The 23,308-nt window shown below is 37.4% G+C and overlaps 2 protein-coding genes, 1 long non-coding RNA gene and 1 other non-coding gene across 4 annotated transcripts; 2 read left to right on the forward strand and 2 right to left on the reverse strand.

Moving 5' to 3' along the window:
* Positions 1–2,040: 2,040 nt before the first annotated feature.
* LOC102712677 (probable glucuronosyltransferase Os01g0926700) lies at positions 2,041–5,174 on the reverse strand. Its single transcript, XM_006645203.3, has 4 exons — positions 4,791–5,174; positions 3,636–4,024; positions 2,965–3,206; positions 2,041–2,882 (listed from the first exon to the last, which is right to left on the reverse strand). Exons 1-4 carry the CDS (start codon positions 4,900–4,902, stop codon positions 2,369–2,371), a joined length of 1,257 nt encoding a protein of 418 aa, XP_006645266.1. The 5' UTR covers positions 4,903–5,174; the 3' UTR covers positions 2,041–2,368.
* A 2,435-nt stretch (positions 5,175–7,609) lies between these two features.
* On the reverse strand, positions 7,610–9,041 carry LOC102712949. Its single transcript, XR_423080.3, has 4 exons — positions 8,959–9,041; positions 8,694–8,862; positions 8,230–8,609; positions 7,610–8,130 (listed from the first exon to the last, which is right to left on the reverse strand). It is a non-coding gene; the product is annotated as an uncharacterized LOC102712949 (long non-coding RNA).
* A 4,897-nt stretch (positions 9,042–13,938) lies between these two features.
* On the forward strand, positions 13,939–18,850 carry LOC102713143 (phosphatidylinositol transfer protein 3-like). The gene is made up of 6 exons (XM_006645204.3): positions 13,939–14,170; positions 16,815–17,073; positions 17,187–17,223; positions 17,596–17,701; positions 17,824–17,934; positions 18,395–18,850. The coding sequence occupies exons 1-6, from the start codon at positions 14,000–14,002 to the stop codon at positions 18,527–18,529; spliced, it is 819 nt and encodes a 272-aa protein (XP_006645267.2). The 5' UTR covers positions 13,939–13,999; the 3' UTR covers positions 18,530–18,850.
* Positions 18,851–19,281: 431 nt separating this feature from the next.
* TRNAK-UUU lies at positions 19,282–19,353 on the forward strand. The gene has a single exon. It is a non-coding gene; the product is annotated as a tRNA-Lys (tRNA).
* Positions 19,354–23,308: the final 3,955 nt, after the last annotated feature.

Consider the following 23,308-nt stretch of genomic DNA (forward strand, 5'->3'; position numbering starts at 1 on the left):
ATATATACATATATTAATATAAACGTTATATTTCCGTATATTCCGATTAATCGTCCGTATTCCGTTTTCACCACAATGTACTAGCACGTCCTTCGCAGTGTGAATGCTCTACGCCTCATGGCGTCCGAAGTAATCAGGCACAAGGACGGCTGGTGAGGGAAGCAACATCCGTTAGGCATATCAAACCAAACCAAACATACAAATTACGATCAATCAGCCCGGCAAACGCGGGATCAGATTGTACAACGCAGCGTCCTGCATTTTTGGTCTTCTTTTTTGAATGGGAGTTCTTGATTTAATCTTGCCGGTCATCGCCCTTTCTTGTCTTTGACAGTTATATTGCCTTCACTGCCAGCTGTGTCCCTCTGGTCATGAAACTCCTATCTTTTCGTTTTTCTTTTAAGTCAAAATTTAAAATTTTAATATTAAATTTAGAGTTGATTTTGAGTTTTTTCTTCGCTGAAGTTTATTTTCATACTTGACTTTTAGATCGCTCATAATACGTATATAAAAGTTATATTTATAAATTATTTTTCATTACAAATAATAGTCACCCCTTTAATTTTTCCGAGTGGGTTATACTATGTATCACTTTTATTACTAAAATTTCACTTTGGATGACATATAATCTCTTTACTAGATGAGGTTCTTTTGTATTTGTTGTAATCTAGACCTTGAGTACATGAAGTTTAGCACACTGACGAACTCCCACACCCATGTGCAAGCCATATTTTTGTTAGAAAGAATTGTTAGATATAGCTAGAAAAGTGGCCTGATCCAAAGTGCAACGGATTAAATTACCCAATCAAAAGTGAAAATATCAGTTAAATAGTGGTGTAAAGTGGAATTCACTCTCTTTTAAAAAAAAACAAACAAGAAAATCTCTGAACATCTTTCTGTACTGTAATCTGCTTCCTCCTTTTGCTTTAAATCTTCTTTTGGTTCTTCCCTATTCCAACAAACACATCTATTTAAGAGGCTGTCGGTGGAAGGTCTCGGCCATTTCTTAGCGTTTGCTTCTCTCGCAATTTATGCTGCGTTTTTTTACTTCAAGATATCTAACCTAATTCTCTCATTTTATACACGCATGTTACCTGTACTATTAAACAATATAATTTTTAAAAATACGTTTTTTATACACGCATTTTATACACGCATGTTACTAGGTTTTGTGCGCTGGTTACTTATCCCACCGAAGAACGGGGCCTTACTCCTCCTCCCCCTCTTTGTTGGGTCCTCACCACCATTTCGTCGGTTGCAGTTAGGTGCTCTCCTTTGTTTTCTTCTCCAGCAGCAATGAAAGTGTACCTTGACCTCAGTGAGCATGTATGTATGTATGTACACACAATGCCAAACTCTGATCTAAATTCTGCATTTTTAATTTCGATGTAATGAGAATTGCATGGTTGCTGGTGACATATGCAAGCAAGAGAAAAGCATGGCTTAATCTGCTTGGATTAGTGGCCACCAAACGGTTGTTGTTATTTGTTTAGGGATTTCTGGGTTGCTAAAGTGGCTGCCTTGGCTTGACACCAAAAGGGTCATCTTTTTAAGGAATTTTTGTAGGTTTCTGACATTGCAGCAGCAGCAGCCTGTGTAGCAGGTGAAATGCCGCGATCAGTGCTAACGAAAGTTATAGATATTGGGTTTTCAGCGTAGGAGTGATCTCATGCACATGGGGCCAAAAACATGAAAAAAAGGCTTCCTGATGTTGGCTCAACATTTCATTTTCAGACGCCAAGATTCAACAGAAAATCTTCAGGTTGGTGCAGGAACATAAAAGCCATCACATTGGAACCAACATTCCTTCAGGAATCAGCAACAGTTATAACTTAGGCTATGACTGCAGCCACATGCCTAACTAGTCCTACTCATATCAGTCATGTGTACTTGAACAAATTCTCAGGGATGAAGAGTTTGCAAAGTCACTTAAATTTACATGTTTTTCACACCTAACAGAATCAATAGAAGAAATGCCATACAACATGTAGATGCGCTTACTGCAAGCATGGTATGCAATTTGACAGGGGAGGTCCAATGTTTTTAGATCAAATATCATATGATCCAAGGGTGATCCATATATGAAATGAGGTCGAACATTCAACATGAAAAAAAACTCTCACAATTTGATTATGATACCCACATATATGGACAGCGAACGATCAGCTCACGAGAAGAAAATAAATGAAGATATATGGTATATAGCTATCAGGAAAGAAGGTACAAAAAAAATGTACATTTTGTTGATTTTATGGTCAGCACTATGCAACCATGGAGATCTCAAGGCGCAAGTATATATCATGTCTGTAAATATATATCTTTTCAAAAAAAAGTTTTCTTTTTTTACATCTCTAAGCAGTGAGAGATGCTACCATGGCTTCAGGTCGCCCACTGGTCCAGCAGTCCAGTTCAGGGCCCTCTCCCCGGGCTTCAAGAAGACGTTTTCGCCGTGTGGAAGCTTGCGAGCAAGACCATTTAGTATCTGATGGAATGCATCTCCTGCCTGAGCAGGCTGGGGGAACAGCATTGCCTGCTTCATTGACGGGTTCGCGAGAAGCCTTTGCTTCCTCAGGATAACATCTGTTGGTATGGATGTCAGGATACTGTCCAGCTTTGGGACATCCTCTTCAGCAACAAACACACCAATCTCCTCCCAGGGGATAGCATCAGCAAATGGCAGGACAATGTCATCTGCGATGATCACTGGGATACAGCCGAAAACCACAGCTTCCACCAGTCTGGGGCTCCATGGAGCCCAGCCCAATGGACACAAACAGAACACAGCTCTCTGCATATCTTCATAGTACGTTGGTGGGTGATCGGTTGAGATGTCAAACAGCGGATTGTTCTTGAAATTCTCCCAAACCGACGCACGGGCACCTCTGTAGGACATATAGAAACATCAGATTCATCACACAATGAGCTAATAAGTGAATGACATGACGGCACCAGTCAATAATTTACCTTGCATAGTATCCACCCTCAGGATCATTGCTGGTATCATAGAAAAGACCACGGAAATATACAAAGATTGACCGAGGGGTGTCTGCGGGAATAAGGTGAGCTTGCATTTTCTGTGGGGGTGCATATGGTGGAATGGTGATCGAGCCGTCCTTCAAGCAGACATGGTTCTTTTGTCCAAAGGTCTGGACCAGGGTGGCACGCTGAAGCAAAGGGAGGATTCCACGTCCGATTGCTTTTTCTTCCTGAAACAATAACAGAAGCAATTGTAACAGAAAGATAAATATGCTTAAATAACCATAGAGACTGTGGGGACAACATAGTATGATAGAAGGTGTCAATAAGGGTAGATGGTTAGTCATGAATCTGTTAAAAAAAGTTGAGAGGAAATAATTATCTGAAAAATCTTATCCTACAAAGGGACAAATAACATGTGCAAACTGAAGTGTTCCAATTAAGTCAGAGCTGTCCATTCATAATAAAACAGTGAAACTAGCATCTTTGATGCCCCAAGCCCCATTACCTCCCATGTTCTCTGCTGCAGTTAGATGTGTCCCAGATGTTGCGAACTGAACTGTTCAGTACTAAACTAATGCTCAACATCCAGTATTTGGTCACTAAAGGAGGAATAAATGATGCAGTGCAATAGCAAGGTTTTGTACTTGTGCCTGTACCTGATAGTGGAAGCAAGCCCCAAAGTCATGTGGTGTAACAAAGAAATGATCAGCTCCCTCTGATCTATTCCAGTAAGGCCATTGCGTTGCAATCAGCTCAATTGCGCTGCGCATCATCCGTGGTGATTTGAAGGGCAGTGGAAGACCAGAAGGAGTCAGGTCGCATGTTGTGTACACCGGTGTGTAGAACCAATCAGCTTCCTCAGGATTAAAAGTCCGGACAGCGCTTGAAAGAAGGAACCGGTGCATGAAAATCTCTGCAGCAAACATGTGGTTCAGGCACCTAGGATCCTTCTTCAGCAGCTTCTTGTTGTATTTGCTTGGGAGATCATACACATAAACCTTAAGCCTCCCAACAGGGTCATCTTCCAACACATCACCAGCACTTCCTGCATTTTTTTAAGCCACAAGATTAAGCAAAACCTATGGAGTAGAGTATCTATTGAGTTTGCATAGGATTAGGGAAAGGAATATTCTAAATTTGAGAAGCATAGCTAGGGTTCACATATTTACATGGGAATATTGATCAAGGCCTGACAGCAAAGCAACCTACAGGTCTAAAGTAAAGTGTGTCTACGCTAAATTACATGAATCATGGTTTGGATATGTTATTGTCACATTGATGCCATCAGTGGCTATAGGAAAATGATACTGCATATCACAGCATGGTGAGCAACAAAAAAGGACAACAGGAGGGAAAAAAAATCGCAGGTTCAGAGGTGAAAAATGCAGGACATAAACATCATACAAAATTCAAGTTCTTCGGCAGCAAACATTCCAGAGGACCACAAAACCCAATAAGAAAGCATGCCTACCTTCAACTGGTGTATCACTAACAGCAGATTCTCAATAAAACAAGGTATTTAACTGAATCCAAGCATACAACCGTCACTCAGACCAAATTATTTAGAGTAATACACCAACATAAACAACCTCCATTTGCGTCTGATCTGAAATAGATCCTAAGTATTTAGGATTGAGAGGTCTAACCACAAACAAATGGAACTGCGAGGCTAAATGACGCCAAAAAATGATTGCTTTAGCGGTTTCTTAGATGCATAAACAAGCAGCTCGAGTTCTACTAACTGACAAGAATGTATCCATCAAGATCAAAACCAAGAAGAAAATAACACAAGGGAAACAAAGGCCCCCCACCTGAGATCCTCTCTGTCTGGTGGCCCTGCTGCTGCGCCACCTGGGCCTCAGCTCCAAGGGAGAGGAAGCATGCAGCTGCAAGAATGGCAATGGCCAAGATCCACCTCCTCATCTTCTTGATCCCCCACAAGCCTCTTCCCAGCACCTGTGCCTCCCCTCCTCCACAACCCTCTCTCCCTGTCCGGCCTTATGAGCTAGCAGGCAATTGCCAGGAGCAAGTTAAAGGGGGAAACTTTTCTGGCAATTCTCCTACCAAGAAGCAGTTGGTGAGTTGAGAAGGTGAGGAGAGGCTTTCCTAAGCTTCCTTGCTTCTTCCTCCAACTCCACATATAAACAGGCTTCAAGAACAATTAGGGGGCCATGGCTCTTACTTGAAAGGAAGGAAGAAATAAAGGAAAGAGATTAATATTTGCTCAGAGAGGGTAGGAGAGCTGTCTGCAGCTGATTCTTTTTCCCCCTTTTTCTATGCATCCCCCCTTTTCCTCCTGCTTTCCTTCCTTTTTCTCCTTAACACCAATGATGAGCTGTAGTTCTGTGGAGCTCCTAATAGTCTATTTGCAAATGTGTTCCATTTCATAGAAAAAAAAGGGTTTGGTGAGAGGTTTACCTCCTCTTCAGATGTCAAGTTTCTTTCCTTTCACCAAACATGGACTGGACCTCTCACTTGTCTTACCTTGACATGTCAAACTCTTCGATTCTTTCTTTCTTTCTTTTTACTCCCCCCTCTCCTGGTTTCTTTATCCAAGAATTACTACCCTCCATATATGCTCTGCCATTTTAAAATCTTTTCATGTTTGTCCGGTCCTTTTCTTTTGGTTTACTTGTTCTGCATGCCAGTCAGCTGCTTCCTCCAGAATATCGTGGTGATTTGGATTGTTGCCTCCTTTGCACATGGTGATTCATATGAATGGCTCATGAGACACCCATGAGAGAGGGGTCATAATCATTGGCAGCAAGGCCCCCATTGCAGTTAATACCTTCCATTTGTTTATACATTATTGAAATCTTGGAAGGACAATTTCACAATACCCTACCTATAGTTTATTGGTGGTGATTGCCGATGGCAGGGGAAGAGATTAGTTGTTAATACTGCTGGCATTAGTACTACGAGTCTACAAGTACTCCTTCCGTTTTAGAGATACACCTCCATCTTTTTGGTTCTGTTTATAAGCCAAAATTTATATTTTTAACCTTAAATTAGGCGTTGATTTTGGGGGTTTTCACCGAAGTTAATTTTTCAGCTTTTGCTTTTTAATCACCAAAAATACATATATAAAAGTTTTATTCACAAATTATTTTTTGTTTGCAAATATATTTATTGTTTAGCTTTTTCATCCTTGAAATAGTTTTGACTTATAATCTGAAACGAAGCGAGCAGCAGGGGATGGCTTAGAAGTAGAGTTGTTCGTTCATTAGCTATGTTCCTCTTGTGCACAATTATGGATGAAGCAAAAAAGGGACCCAAGAAAGTGTAGAAACTGCACATCCCCAGAGAGTTCTTCAAAATGGTAGACCCCCCAACCCCAATCCCCATGTGAGCGTCTCAATTAGAGATTTTCTTTTTTCTGAGAAAAATAGAAGATCTGAAATTGGATGGCTTTAATTGTTGTTGAGCGGAAAGAAATTAAAACAGCACGAAAGCGGCGGATTATCGGTGGGTTTCTTAGCGTTACTAAACCCTTGCCCTTGGTCGAAGTTTTGGAGCGCAAGCGGGCGTACCGTTGGATGGTAGCTCGGCGAGCGCCGCCGCCGCCTCGAAGCGGTGCCGGCGCCCTCGCAAGCACCGCGTCTGGTTGGGACGTACGTATTTCATGCAAACGTATTCCGTATGCGTTGACGTGTTTGTTCACCGTGCGAGTCCTTTACGTAAGTGCCATGGTGGTTATGGACGTGGCACTAAAAATTTATAGACATCTGCCACCGTTGATCTAACTTTTATATGTCATTTGGAAAGGATAAATCTTTAACGGTGTCAAATAGAGACAATAAAAAAACTGTTTTATCTTTGTTAGTAAATAAATGACAAACATAATTTTAAAACGGTAAGTAAATATGAAAAATCAGTAAAAAATTTAGAAAACGACAGAATTAATTTTAAATCAAGAAATAACTAAGAAAATTCGTAATTAAATTATAAAATGCCTAGAATATCATAAAATTCAGGAAAATTAGCTCATAAATTCAAAAAATTGTAAAAAATAAAGGAAAATTCATAAATAAATCCCAAAAAATCACAAAAAATCTAAGTAATTCAAAAAAACAGAGAAATGCCCAGATTAACAGTCAATAAATATGGAAAATCAGTAAAAAATGTAGAAAATTACATAATTAATTCTAAATCAGGAAAGAAGTTAGAAAATTCATAATTAAATTATAAAATATCTAGAAATTCACGAAAAATCAGGAAATAAGTTAGAAAATTCGTAATTAAAATATAAGATGTCTAGAAATTCATGGAAAATCAGGAAAATCGGCTCATCATTTCGAAAAATTGTAAGAAATAAAGGAAAATTCGTAAATAAATCCAAAAAATATGCAAAAAATTAGGATAATACAAAAAAATAATCAGGAAATTATCAGAATAAATTAGAAAAATAGGAGAAAAAATTTGAAAAATATGGGAATACAATAGTTAAAATACATGACATTAGTACTACATTACTTGGGCCATATCATCAACATTCAAGCAGGTGCATGACAATTGCATACCAACAAAAAAGAAGGGCATGACCATTGCATCCATGACAACAAGTTCATATGAACAACATTTAAAGTAGTTCATCGGCACACTAAGTCCACACATAACAAGATCACCAACATAGTAGTAGTTCACCACACTAAGTCCACACATAAAAAGTCCATACATGTCTTAAATTACAACGAAAGTAGTAGTTTCTCAACATAATTTATTCAAGCTGGAGTTTCTTCTTGCTTCTGGTATTAGAAGCTGGACTAGAGTTTCTTCTTGCTTTAGTACTAGAAGCTAGAGTTCCTCAACATAATTTATTCAATTTTCAGCCACCACATAACTGATGCAAACTTCAAGAGGAATGGAAAATAGTATATCTCCATTTACAGTAATTCCATCACACCTTCAAATTCCTGACTTGGTGAGGACATCCGGCTGGAATCAAAACTGCTTCGCCAAGCTTCTGCTCAAAAGTCCAAGGCTCAACACCTAAAGCAGCAAATCCAACATACGCATATAGAAACAAGCATGGTCATGAAACAATGTGCGGTAGAGAATTGAAGATGTTCATTAACCATATTCTTCCTTCAGCTTTATTTTATGTTGCTCCGCAGTTAAATAGAAAGTTTGATTATGAATTGGATGAATAACCTGCAGAGTTAACAGAATTGCTCAACATAGCTGTTGGTCAACAAAAAACAGGGAAACTAAAATGCTATATGTTGCAACGGCATAGAGAGGCAGAGAGACCTGTTTCACTGGATTGCAATGGATGTTCTGAAATTCTGAGGCATGCTTCCTAAGAAAATCTTGCAATTTCTCGGTGTCCTCTCTTCAGAAAATGTCCCACAAAGCACCACCACTTTTTTGGTGCTCTGATACCTCTGGAGCTGTCTTCACACCACCACTTTTCTGGTGCTCTGGTACCTCTGGACCTGTCTGCGGAGGACAACCTCTAGCTTTCTTTAGACACCTCTAAACTCCATTACATGTAATATCAGAACTATAGGCCTCATGGCTATGGTTTGGACACTGAGCTACTTCTCTACGTACTACAGATTCATAGGACAGTGCTTCATCCTTGGCATCATCTCCAGCATCATCAGCTGGTAAAGCGTTTATATCCAAACCTGCATGATGTAAGCAAGAAACTTAACAAAACTTAAATTGAGCTACAAGATCCATTTCATTACAAAAAGTGAATATTCTCCAACCGTTCAACTTGTCTTTAAAGGTATGAATATTTTCTTTGTTGCAGGAAGCCTTCGGTGCTACATCAACAGATGTATCTCCCAATTCAACCAAGCATGCGGATGGCTTGAGTTCACTGCCTGATTGCATCGTCCCATATATTTCCATATAATCTTGCATTTTCATTTGTTTCTGTTCCATTTTAATCTTGGCATTTAGTCCAGAAGTACTTAAGCAGATGCTGAGAAGTGAAGCAGTGAGGAGGAGGAGGAGGGCTGGCACACTAACCACACGGGAGGAGAAGGCCTGGGACGGGGGGAGGAGGGCGCACGAGCGAGGAGGGCCGCGCCCCGCTGGCTGGCACACGGGCGACGACTGGCTGGCGCAGGGCGAGGAGGTTGCGCCTCCCTGGCTGGCGCACGGGCGAGAGGAGGCCGCGCCCCCCCTGGCTGGCGCACGCGAGACGAGGCTGCACCGGCCTGACCGCACGACCGCGCCGGCTCCGCCAGGTGGCGCACGGGAGGGAGGACGACGGTTCGGCGGTGGCCTGGGGGCGGCGACGGTCCGGCGAGGTGCGGACCGCCGGATCTGGTCGGTTCGGCGGCGGCGGCGGCAGCGGCGGCTAGGGTTTCGTGGGCGCACGGGAGGAGCACGGGAGGGAGTACTGGGAGGGAGAAGCTAGGCATGGGCATGGAGAGTAATTTTTCTAGGTGGGTTTCACATGTAAGAGGTTAGTTTTTAACAGAAGGTGGATGGAATGACATGTATATAAATAAAAGTTAGGTTTATGGTAGACATGTGTCTATCAAATTTTTTGTAACACACAAATAAGCATCAACTTTTTAATGGCATAGGCGTAAAAGACTCTCACCGTCACTGTCACCGTCACTGTGTTCGTTCATTTCGTTGGTTTTTCGCGGACAAACTTCGCAGACTGTTATTCTATCTTTTATGTCTTCCCTACCATCGGAGTCATTAGTTCTCTTATTCATCCATATCATAAAAAAAAATCATCAAAAAAAATCATGTACTCGTTGCTTTTTAATACGAGCATCTATGTATATACGTGTTGTATTGCATGGGAATATTACTAGTTTTTATTAATACCTAAGTAATCATGTGTTAGTCCGTCGATCTGTTTTGTATGCTAATAAAAAAAATTTCCAACCCCTTGCTGAACCCAGGATAATTTGATTGGTTTTTTGTCGTCAAATGTGTTCCATTATGCTGTGGTGGAAATACGTGATTGTCGGTGCAGATTGCAGAATACATGCATACATAAACCCGTTGACATTCAAGAAGAAAGAAAATTCTCACTAGTCACTAATACTGATTTGTATACACCCATTGACCTGGGGCAGCCACCTAGAGAACAAAAGAAGACGATGAGCTATATTACGTGAGTTTTACTTTTATTTTTTTTTATAACTCGAGGTATCGGTACCAAATTATTTTTACCATTAGATCTAGCTAAATAGGATGTGTATTGTTGGATCCAATGATCAGAAACGATTTGGTATCACAAGGTACCGTAACTCGAGTTACTCTCAGGTTGGATATATCCATAGCTCATCACATGTTAGTAGAATGGGGAAAAATAGAGAATTAGTCTTCGAATGCTTGACATACACTCATTCCCCATGCTGCCACCTGTCTCTTTGGCGATCGAAATATACCCGCTACATTAAAATTGTACCTCTCTTCTCTTAGTCTCTTATACTTACCACTCTCTTAACAAGAAATCAACCGCTCTGCTACCTATAGGACATCACCGTTCAAAGAAAATTAGAATATATATATATATATATATATATATATATATATATATATATATATATTTCTACTCATTGCTCCAATAAGATAAGCTAACAATTTTTCTACCCGAATACGTCTATTGGACATTGTTAGATAATTCAATTCAATCATAAACAATAGATTACAAATCTAAACCCTAATTAATACATGATCACCGATTAATTCAAATACAAAAAACTAAATAAACCTATAGATGAAGCCATCTGATTCCCTTTTTTCCTTTCCTTCAATTATGTCTTCTTTCCTTCGTCTCCGGCGAGATTAGATCGCCGGTGATTTATTCTGAACCTTCGACCTTCGGGTCTCCAATGACATTGCCCTGTAATCGCCGCACGAAACCCTTCCAGCGCATCTCTGATCGGGAGAGATTGATTTCGAATTTTTAGTTGCGAGAATAAGCGACACAAGCGTCCCAGTGGACTCCTCTTCTTTTATATCGCATTGGTGGGCCTCGGGGGCTTTTCCTAATCCAATTTTGACCCGTAACCACCGGTCGCAGTTACAGCCCATAAGAGTTACGAATTTTAGAGTTAGAGGTAGATTACGGTGGTTATATTCTTTTCTAAATATTGGCTGACCGATAAATCAACCAACAGACATATTCTCAATAGGCCTATAAAACAATTCCTGTCATTTTATAAAGCACGAGTAAATTAATAGCGTGTGTTGATTGGATGGATCGAGCTGGCCGTGGAGCCACCAACGCGGAGTCGCCGGCGTACGGAAAGCCGGCGTGGATGGAGCTCAAATCATTCGTTCCCCCCTAGCCCAAACCAAACCACCGACCCCATGCAAAACACATTATTAACCGATCAGCCCCCCCCCCCCCCCCCCCCCCCCCCCCCCTTTTGCTGAATATATATTTCGAGGCAGAGACGCAGAGTAGCATGTAATTTGTTCTGAAATATAGCAACTTCTTAGCCAATATTTACTTCTCATGTCATCTTTTGGAATACATGGAACTTATAGGATTTCAACTGAAAAAAGTTCCAAAACTCTAGCTAAATTAATTCTTCGGAAACAAAATAATTCCTCATAAAACTTATTATATAGGAGAATCTGTCTTTAAAAATAAAAAATGTTAAAAACAAATAATAAGAATGAGAATAATAAATTGTCTAGAACGTTGAAAACACTAAGACAACGTATAGATTATAAATCAATCTGATGGGCTAATTCTTCACCATTTCCTTCTCAGTGATTGCTTTTCTTAAGATAAACTGAAAGCTCGGTTATAATTTAAGGCCTTAACTAGCCTGGTTTGTTGAAGCCCATTACCGGCCCACCAATGAGGCCGGCTAGGGGTTAGCATTCTTAGTCAGCCGGCCCAATGTCGCAGCCTAGAAAGCTGATACTGGGTATATATATATATATATATATAAGGAATAAGTCCACTTAAGATCCCTCCACTTATCGTACAGTTTATTTTTCGTTCTTGGACCGTAAAACCGGTTACAACCGGTCTCTGAACTATCAAAATTGACGCAAAAATATCCCTCAGCGGTTTTGAAGGCGGTTTTGACGCCTACATGGCTAGTTTGACTAGATATCATTGACATGACGCTTATATGACAATTATATATCAGAAAAATGCGCCCACATGTCAGCGCGCACAAAAAATGATTTAAAAATAACAGGCCCACGTGGGTCCACGGTCAGCTACTCAAAAGAAATAAATATTGTAGGGCCCACATGGCCCCACATGTTATTCCTACTCCCCTATCATATTTATTTCTTTTGGTAGCTAAAATATAAATTTCTAACTATAATTTTAAAATTAATTTTATATTTTTTATTGTAATTTACTTTTTAGATTTTAATTTTAAATTAATAAGAACATATATAAGTTTTATTTATAAATTATTTTTTGTTTATAAATAAGTCACGATCACCCGTCCCTTAGTCAACTCTATGTCTCCATCTCGCGCTTTCTAACCACAAAAATGTAGCCAATCATACCCATATTTCTCTTTCCTCGCATGGTTACTAATTAACTACTCCTTCCGTCAAAAAAAAATCAATTTTTTATTTTTGTGTCGAGTGTTTGACCATCTGTCTTATTTTAAAATTTTTCAAAAAATAGTCACATTCATGTTTTATCATCTAATAAAAATAAAAATATTAATCGTGATTTTTTTAATAAGACGGAAGTCAAAAATTATATTTAAAAACTAAAAAATTGAATTGTTTTGGGACGGAGAAGTAAACTTTATGCTTTGGTTTCAAATGATGATTCTTCAACGGTAAACATGCATGGGAGGACTTTGCATACAATTGGTAAGAAAACATAACAAAACCAAAAGGACAGCAACAGCAGCAGAAACAGACCGGAGCAGAGAGAGAGAGTCAGACCGACGTGCTACGTGGGTCAATCAGATTCCGACACGTCACGCGCGCTCGCTCAACCTGCACCACACTTTCTGACCCCACAATCTCGGAGGGAAAAAAAGATTAAAATAATATTTTAATCCAACGCCGCCGGCTGCTGCCATGTGCCCATGTCGATGAGGAACAGCCCAACAAGACGACAGCGGGAGCGGTAGGGAATTGAAGGGCACTGACAAAATATCGCAATTCGGTAGCGATTCAGATTATTTTTTGGGCTTCTCGTCTTGATTATAAGCTTAAATTAAGGGATGATTGGCTGGCGTTTAAAAAAATTAAATAATATATTTGTAAACGAAATAATTTATGAATGAAACTTATGTAAACGTGTTCATTGATATGTAAATGTAAAAACTGAAAAATTAAACTATAATCAGTCATTTAAAAAATTAGATCCATCACTCGATACCGTGAGGCGTTGGATTGGAATCAAATGACGACAAAGAAAATCAAACAAATTGACATATGGACAACATATACATATCTTGAAACAAATATAATGGCCATAAATATCGATTGATAAATTAAAATTTTTAAACGATAAGCAAATAACAAATCTATTAAATTTATTTGGATATTAATGAATATATATACATATAGAAACCAAATGCTCGTATCAATGGATAAACACACGATGACAAAACATCATATAATATGAACGGAAATAATACCTGACTTTCTATTTCTAGTGGTCATCTTTAGGGTTGTAAAAAGAAAAAAATAAACGGTATATTTACAAATGAAAAATAATTTACGAATATAACTTCTATGTATGTGTTCATAACAATCTAAGACAAAGTTGAAAAATAAACTTCGTTAAAAATCTTAAAATCAATTCTAAATTTAAGTTGAAAAATTCAAACCTTAGGGTATAAGCATAATCCAAAGTCAAAAGGATGGGTGTTTACGCTCTTCCGAATCAATTTTAAGGACTTTCCTATAAAACAGTTTGGTCCTTCTGAAATTCTGTTGAAATTTCTCCAAATCATTATACCCCACTTTTTTTTGTGGAACAAATGAATCCGTTCCGATGGTCTCCCCCACGCCGCTTACTTTGTTGCCATCTTCCCCTGACTTCCAACTCCCAGACCTGTACTGCTACTAGTACTAGTAGCTGCTCTCCTCCTCGATGCAGACTTCTCTCTCCCTTTCTCCTCTTCGATCTCCTGAGATAGAGGAGAGGAGAGGAGAGAGACCAGCCATGGCCGGCAACCGAGGCGGCGGAGATGCCGGGGAATCGGAGTGGCTCAAGGTGGCGGAGCTCAGGGCCATGGCGGAATCCCAGGAACCCCATGCCAAGGTGTGTTCTCTTTCTCTACTACTACTTCCGATGCATCGTCGTCTCGTCCGGTCAGAGTTGCATCCTCCTACTTCATCTACATGAACTCTGATTTTTTCAGTTCTTTCGTTTCACTCCCTCTTCACTCTTACGTCATTTCTAATTTGCACCATGAATCTGCTGCCATCTCTTCAAATTAATGGGTAGAGGAAGTAGTTTTTGACTGTCGAATTGAAACCGAGATTGGTCATCATTTGGCGTAATTTGTGCGAAACGAAGGAGAATTTTTGCGTGCGAATCTTGGTTATCGGCGAGGATTAGAGCAAGTTTAAATAGGACTACTGGCTCTAATGTATTTATAGACAATTTAATAGTCAACTCATACGATATTATTTACGAAACATTAATACATGGTCTCACATTTCATATACACATCGTGTCTCAGAGCACATGCTGTAGCTGGCTACTTACAGTTAGTTTATAGCCTGCTATTGTACTTGCTCTTAGAGCAAAACTAATAATATAGTCAATTTGTTGGCTATAAAAATACTTATAGTCTTCTCTTAATCCACCTATACAGTAGTTAGCTATTTACAATTAGTATAAAGGTCACTTATCACTCTCACAACATTTATTGGTTGACATGATGTCAGAGCTGGCTATAAGTTTATAATATGCTTCTCTTCTCTTATTTTCTCTCTTCTTTATCTCTCAGCATTTAGCCAGCTTATATTCTAGCTCATAGTTAATCGACTTGTACGCTTTCTTCTGCTATAGCCTCCACATCTCGGCAACAGAAAGAATCAGCGATGGATTGATTACCCAGAAAAATCCTGACGGGGAAGCAGGGGCAACCAGTCAGGCTGTCGCTTTTTTCACGAGTAACATCGGATTTGGCTGGCAGTTATCGTGACAAGACGAATTAAATGCTATGAATTAATCCTAAGCGATGTGAGGGCACTTAAAGATGCTATAATTTCTGATATTATATCCGGAAATTATCTTTCGCAACGAAATTTTTATATCTTGATATCACACGGCCCCTTTTGTCTCTATCGTGTTTTACGCGAAGACAATGAGTCATAATCTAAAATCAATTTCTTTATTATTGTATTTCTCTCTTTAATAAATAACATACTATATCAACAAATTACTTATATGACATAGTAATAAATATAGATAGAAAATATAGATAGAAACTATACTTATGCTGTGCCCTGATAAAATGGTTAGTTGGGCATTGACCAAACCGTACAGATCACAGGAGGCTGGAAGTACAGGGTGTATGGGGCAGAGGGAAAGAAGCCCATGTGAAGAAGAATGGGGCATATGATTTTGTATTGCAGAGAGACCTGTCCACAAGAGTACATTAGATTCATCCGTAGAGAGATATTTCTATTTCTTTTGCTTCTGCTAAAACAATATGAATTTTTAACCTTAATTGTATAATTGATTGTGAGGTTGTTTCAACGTAGTTTATTTTTCAAGCTTGACTTTTAGATCACTAAAAACACATATATAATTTTTTTATTATTTTTTGTTTATAAATATGACGTTTAACTTTTTTTTCCTAAAAGTACCCGAACAATCGCCTTTTATGTGTTTACATTTACTAGCATCTATATAAATCTAGTGGGTGTTAGTATATTTTATATATGAAACAAAGATAATAACAGATTAACAATAACGCAATCACGTGATGGAAGTACAGCCATGGACAATGGAACATGCTCCCATGCACACACCGCACGCCATGACGCCAACCATTACAATAGATGCATCGAGCTTCACGTTTCATGGCTAATTAATATTCTATAACGTATTAGAACAATCAGCCTGTTACTACGAAAGTTTTGACGATTCTACCCATGCAACTAACCGTGTTTTCGACGACCAGACTATCAAGATCATCGTCTGTTTGTGGGCTTATCATCCACGACGCCAAAACATAATTTCAGAGTTCTTCTCTAGAGCTTTTCTTAGCATAGTTTAGTTCAGAATTTTCTACCCATAAGTCATTTGATGAAGAACTAAGGTGTTCTTGCACCCTCATTTTTTTCACTTCTACTTATGCTTATAACCAAAATATGAATTTTAATCCTTAAAGTTAGAGTTAATTTTGAGTTTTTTATCGTATTTTATTTTTCAGCCTTTATTTTTAAATCGCTAATAACACTTATATAAAAAGTTTGCAAATTCCAAACATGACCGATGTCTTTTTCTCTTAAACACCAACAAGATGACCACATTGATTTATTTTTATATAAAAACCATTTTTTGGGACGTGGCAAGACCCGTATTTTTGGAGTTTTTACGGGGTTTCAGTCTTATTAAATGATACGTTATATAGGAAAAAAATAGTGATATGGTATAAAATTGATGAACATAGGGATGAGTTGAGTTTTATAAAGATAAACTTGATTTACACAGTTATCTTGACCATAGAACTGAATTAAAAGCTTCACTAGAAGTAATTCGTTTCATTTCCACATATTTAATCAATTTTCAGTAGTCACTTGGACTTAGCACTTATGTGATATGTTAGCCTATAAAACCGTGAAGTGAAATCTTGCATCATAAACATATGTTTTATGTATCCACTCAAATATATTTTGACGATGTTATTCTATTACGACCCCGAACTGAGAATGACCTAATTAAGCAGGAAGTGGACAACCTGACGCTGAGGAGGTTCCTGCGGGCGCGCGACCACAACGTGGAGAAGGCGTCGGCGATGCTGGTGAAGGCCATCCGGTGGAGGAAGGAGGCGGTGCCCGGCGGCTCGGTGCCGGAGGAGAAGGTGCGGCGCGACCTCGACGACGACAAGGTCTACATGGGCGGCGCCGACCGGACCGGCCGCCCCATCCTCCTCGCCTTCCCCGCCAAGCACTTCTCCGCCAAACGCGACATGCCCCAGTTCAAGAGTTCGTCTCCCCATCTGCTTGCCACATACAATCTGTTCATTTTCTCTGTTCATCTTCAATCAACCTGCATCTGCACTTGCGCTGAACATAAGTGTTGATTCGTCTTCCTGCAGGCTATGTTGTCTACCTGTTCGACAAGATCTGTTCCAGGTACTTAGGCCGGTCTCAGTGGGGTTTCAATCTCATTAAACGATATACCACATCGGCAAAAATGATGATGTAGTATAGAATTTAGGACGAGAGAGATGTGTTAAGTTTCATAGTGGTAAAACTCGGTTGTGTAACCTAGACTATGAAACTGTATTGAAACTTCCGCTTAGAGTAATTCGTTTCATCTCCACGCATTTAATCAATTTCTATTAGAAACAGAACAATCAAACCATGCACTGAGGATGGCCTCTCAATGGAAACTACCCTCACCGATCGAATGATCGATCGATTAGTTCATTACTGAAGAATGACTAATGCAGAATGAGCTACTGGATGCTGATGATAGCATGGTGTAATCAAATTGATTTGCAGGATCCCAAGAGGACAGGAGAAGTTCGTCTGCATCGTGGATCTCAAGGGCTGGGGATACTCCAACTGCGACATCAGAGCTTACATCGCCGCCATTGAGATCATGCAGGTATATGTTACATGTATATATATATATCTTGTATCAGTCTTCAGTTACCGCAGATGAACTGAACTGACAGTGCATTGTTGCAGATGAGATGATGACATCTTTCTCTCGATAATTCCTTGCAGAATTACTACCCAGAGAGGCTTGGCAAGGCTCTGATGATCCATGTACCCTACATGTTCATGAAGGCCTGGAAGTTGATCTACCCGTTCATCGATAACGTCACAAGGGACAAGGTGATGCATCCAATCCATCGAACTTCCAATCAATGAATCAAAAAATTGATCATAAACTACCACTAGTTGAAACATAAAAATATAAGCATATGTACATTTAATTTATTTCATTAAAAAATCATGATACTGAATATGCAAAGTAATAGAGCTTATATAGATACGATCTAGACTAGGGGTGGAAATGAACCAAGGCCCGTGAGTTCTTTCGTAACCCTATTTTATTCTTAAAAAAATTTAGCTCAAAACTCTATACAATTTTATTTTCAACCTGTTTTGAACCCGACCCTTAAATTTTCTAACCAAAATGGTTGGGCCTATTACCACCCTTAATCTAGACATATAAACGCGTATATGTAATATGATTGAAACGTACCAACGGTTCTAAATCAGAGCAGTCGCAGGGCTTTTTTTCTTACAAATTCTCACCTCACTATGCCGGTCTCTGCGTTCATAAATGCAGTTCGTGTTCGTCGACGACAAGAGCTTGCAAGAGGTGCTGCACCAGGAGATCGACGAGAGCCAGATCCCAGATACGTTGGGCGGGAAGTTGGAGCCGGTTTCCCTCAGGAACTACGAGCGGACCCTGCCTGCTTAAATTAACCTTAATAATTAGCAGTTACTACCTTAGAAGAACAGAAATTATACACACATGAATGTATGTACCGAGTTGCCTCGAGACAGAGATTATAATGTAATTTGTGAAGGAAAAAAAAGAGAGAGATGCAGCTCTGAGCACAGCTGGTCGCACTGTTCGTAGTGCCGTCATCATCTCAGTAACAGAGCTTTCTGTTCAGTAGTTTACATGCTGTGACAGAAGTAATTAATACGAGCTCCATGTTGAAAAAAAATGTGAAAGGGAAGCCACATGGTGAAGAACATTAATAAAGGGTTACTTACACCGTTCCCACTTATGTTACATTTGTTTAATCTAATATCTTCTCCACCATGTCCAACAGGTAATTTGTCCATCACATTATATTTACATTTTTAAGTAAATGGGAGATAGGTTAGCTTAGAAGAAGGATGACTTAAATGCCTCTGGTTAAATATGGAAATAATATGAAGTGGTAGGTAGATAGGAGATAAATTTAAGTATGAATAATCGATGGAATAAATAGTACTCTATAAAAGCATATTTCAAGAACAAATTTAAATTTTATAAATACACTTAGTAGGAGACGGAGATAGTATTAACAACTGAACTTGCAATAAATAAATTTTGTACTTTTCCAACCAAAATATAGCTACATTGTATACCAATTTTTTGCAATTCTAGACCATAACATATCTCAAACTTGGGAAATATAAATCGTATTAATATGTTCTAAGATTATCAAAGGTACGAAGGCCGTCCTAGCTCAGTGGTAGAGCGCGTGGCTTTTAACCACGTGGTCGTGGGTTCGATCCCCACGGACGGCGTATTCTGTTGTTCTGTAGTTGAGCTTTTTATTTTTCTGTTTGTTTTGACTTCAACTAAACCTCTATTTGTATTTTTCCTGTGTTTGCTTGCCTCAAACTAAACCTTTGTTTTGTAAATATTTTCATTGCAGACATTTCTTTAAATCTTTGTTTTGCAAATATTTTCATTATGGATATTTCTTCCGGACAAACTGAATCTTAAGGTTCCCGCCTCACAGACCACAAGGTTGAAGAGGTAGTTAAAATGGATTTAAAAGTTATTTTGAATACAAATTTATAAGTTAAACACATGAAGGAAATGACTTTCGGAAAGAAAATCACCAAAATATTGTACATCTATCTATTATATATATATATATATATATATAAAGTAATAGAAAAAGGAGCCTTCACGTTGTCTCTCACGCGCTAGAAATTCTGAGACTAATCGAAGAAAAATATGAAAAAATATTATTTTTGAGTCGGACAACTACCAGAGACGGAAAAGAGAAAGCGACGCCATCTGCGGAGAGAAAAAAAAAAAGGAAACAACGGCCATCCGGGCCGACGATTAGTTCCTGCTTGTCTGCGTGCCTGCCTTGGCTTGGCCCTGGCGAATCGAAAAGAAGGGCAGAAAGAGTTATCATCACAATTCACACTGCAAATATAATTTAGAAACATCTAAAATTCTGTTAAAAAGAACCATATTAGAAATATAATTTAGGAATTAAAAATAAAAATAGTCCATGTGTAAATATAGTTTAGAAAAAATTCAAATATCGATTAAAATTTTTAAAATAATTGGTATTGGGGGAAGAGTCCATCTACAAATACAATTTGAAAAGATCTAAAATTTCGGTTAAAAATTGGAGAAAAATTAAGAGAAAAGGTCAATATATAAATACAATTTAGAATTACCTAAAATAAAAAAAAGAGTCCATGCGTAGTAAAGGTTAGAAAAAAAATCTAATCTTAGATTAAAAATTTTAAAATAATTGATATTGAGAGATGTGTCCATCTATAAATACAATTTGAAAACATCTAATTTTGGTTAAAAAGAATTAGATTAGAAATACAACTTCAGAACTAAAAATAAAGAAAAAATAATAAAAAAGAGTTCATGTGTAAATAAATCTCGGATTAAAAATTTTAAATAATTGACATTGATGGAAGAGTCAATCTATAAATAAATTTAGAAACATCTAAAATTCCGGTTAAAAGGAACACGATTATAAATACAATTTAGGAATTAAAAATAAAGAAAAAAAAGAGTCCACGTATAAATGCAGTTTAGAAAAATTCAAATCTCAATTAGAAATTTTAAAATAATTGATATTGAGGTAAGGGTCCGTCTGTAAGTATAATTTAGAAAGATCTAAAGTTTTGGTTAAAAATTCAAAAAAATTAAGAGAAAAAGTCAATTTATAAATACAATTTAAAAGTATCTAAAATTTGAAGTATTTTATTAAATATTATATAGAAAAGAGTTTATGTACAAGTATAGTTTGAATACAGGTAAATAAGGTTTCATATAAAAATATAATTTGGAAAATTTATATTTAAATTAATAATTAAAAAGTAATTATTATCAAGATAAGAAACCCCATATAGCTATAATTTATAATGATGATAGCCGCGTAATATACGCGGGCACCTTACTAGTTCTAATTAGTTCATTTATCCCAAGCAAGGACGGGGATGAATCGGCTATTGCTTACTTGTAAAATAACCTATATACTATTTTTATGATTTAACCATTCGTTCTATTAAAAACACATTATTATTATTATTATTTTCTTGTAATTTTTTATTACTTAAATTACTTTAAGCGCGACCTATATACTTACATATTTGTATAAATTTAAAAAACATATAAAAAACTAACGTGAATCAGACATAAAAAAAACTATATAGAGTAAGAAATAACATACGGTCTCGTCGTAATAATTCCTTAATATTAAAGTGTTTGGTAAAATATGCTCGTAATATCATAGACTTCTAAAAACTAGTGACTCTGAAGCTGAAAATAGAATTCAAAGTAGCCAACTCACACTTAACAAAATAACGAGGTAACTCAAGCCAGCTCACACTGTTAAATCATATATAAATGATACAACAATTTAGTACACACTTATGGTTCTTGTAAGACTCGATATTCATTCAACGATAAACTCCTAGAGGACATATACCAAATATTTATACATACGTATGTACGCATGCACATACATACATACATACCTACATACGTATACATACATGTATACACACGTGTGTGTATTATACTATTTAGCAGTTAAGAAACATGTGCGTAAAAACCAACAAAATATTTTGGCTTGAAGAATGTAGCCTTAACGATAATGTACTATCAGAACATGTTCATGACATCGCCTGTGGTTGCATAAATGGAGAATGAACTAACACTGAAGTCGCCTTATTTATAGGGACATGTTCTTTTGTTATCTAATAAATGAAAGATCTTATGATACCTATTAAGAAACATGTGAATAAATTATATTATAAAATTTAAATGATTTAAAAATAGTTCTCTAAAACAATCCTGTATATGAACTCTTTTATGGCAAAAACCGCACCTTTTTAAAGCATGTAAAATGTTCCGTTGAACACAGTGTTCACATTTTCGTCCAAATCACCGTGACCTGCAGAGGCATCACAACTAATTCAAAATTCAAAAACAACTAACACTATGTAAATGTTTCTGAGGCCAACATGTATGCTGAAAGCAGCCTAACACGTTGGTTGGGTTCTCTTGGTCGATAAAACATGAACGATTATTTATTTTTAATAGTTATTTAATAGTAAAAACAATTAAACTATTTTTTATAAAATTTATAATATAGTCTACAAAGTTAAGAGGATGAACTTCTATATAGAAGCTTTATAAAAAACACTTTCAACCATTCGAAAAGCGTTTGAATACAAACAGAGAAATAATCTACACTAAAAGAAGACAACCATTGAAGTGTTTCTCTTTCATTGTCTTTGACCGTATTCTTTTCCGACTCAAAATAAATGATAAAAGATTATCTAACTTTTGTGATATCTATTTAATGGTGTAAATGATAAATTTTTAAAATTTATTTTAGAAATATAAGATGATAAACTTTTATATATAAATTATTTATAAAAAATATACCATTTACTAATATAAAAAACTTATGCGTAAAACCAATAAAAAGAAACAGATAATATCTAAGTAACGAATGCAGCCTTTGATGCCACATTGTGTGCAAATGGGCTGGCCCATAGCACTATTGGGAAACATCTTGTTTCCATCTCATAACCTACTACTCCGTTCCGTAAAAAACAGATTTCTGAGTTTTGCATATAGAGTGTTTGACCATCCGTCTTATTTTAAGAATTTATTAAAAAATTAAAAAAATAGTCACATGCAAAGTACTATTCATGTTTTATCATGTAATAACAATAAACATATTAATCATAAAATTTTTTTAAATAAGCCGAAGAGTCAAAAATTCAATCAAAAACACAGGAATTGGTTTATTTTGGGACGGAGGGTGTAGCTTTTAAGAATAGATATGTGATTTTCCTGTTATACCCTTGCCAGTAAAACCCTATAGATCTGCATCATGACATGCTTACCAAGAACAAGAACAAAAATGCCAGTTTTGCTATATGCTCAAGGCTAAGTTCGATCTAGCAAAAGAGCGTGGAAACTTCACGACGCATAAAAACGAGGCACATTATTAGTTAACTATTAATTATTTCAAGTTTGGAAAATGAGTCTATTTATTTTTTTATTTTTGGAACAAATTGAGTAACATTTATACAATAGGTTTCCTAGTTTTTCCATCAAGATGAAAACATTACCCCATCCCTGGTCCAGACTCCAGAGAAGTAGTAACAAAGAGCATCAGGCTGAATTTCCCCCCTGCAGAAACAACTAATTCAAAATTCAAAAACAACCAACACTATGCAAATGGAAAGTTGAGGCATG

The sequence above is a fragment of the Oryza brachyantha genome, chromosome 1 (genome assembly GCF_000231095.2).
Source record: "Oryza brachyantha chromosome 1, ObraRS2, whole genome shotgun sequence".
Lineage (NCBI taxonomy): Eukaryota > Viridiplantae > Streptophyta > Magnoliopsida > Poales > Poaceae > Oryza > Oryza brachyantha.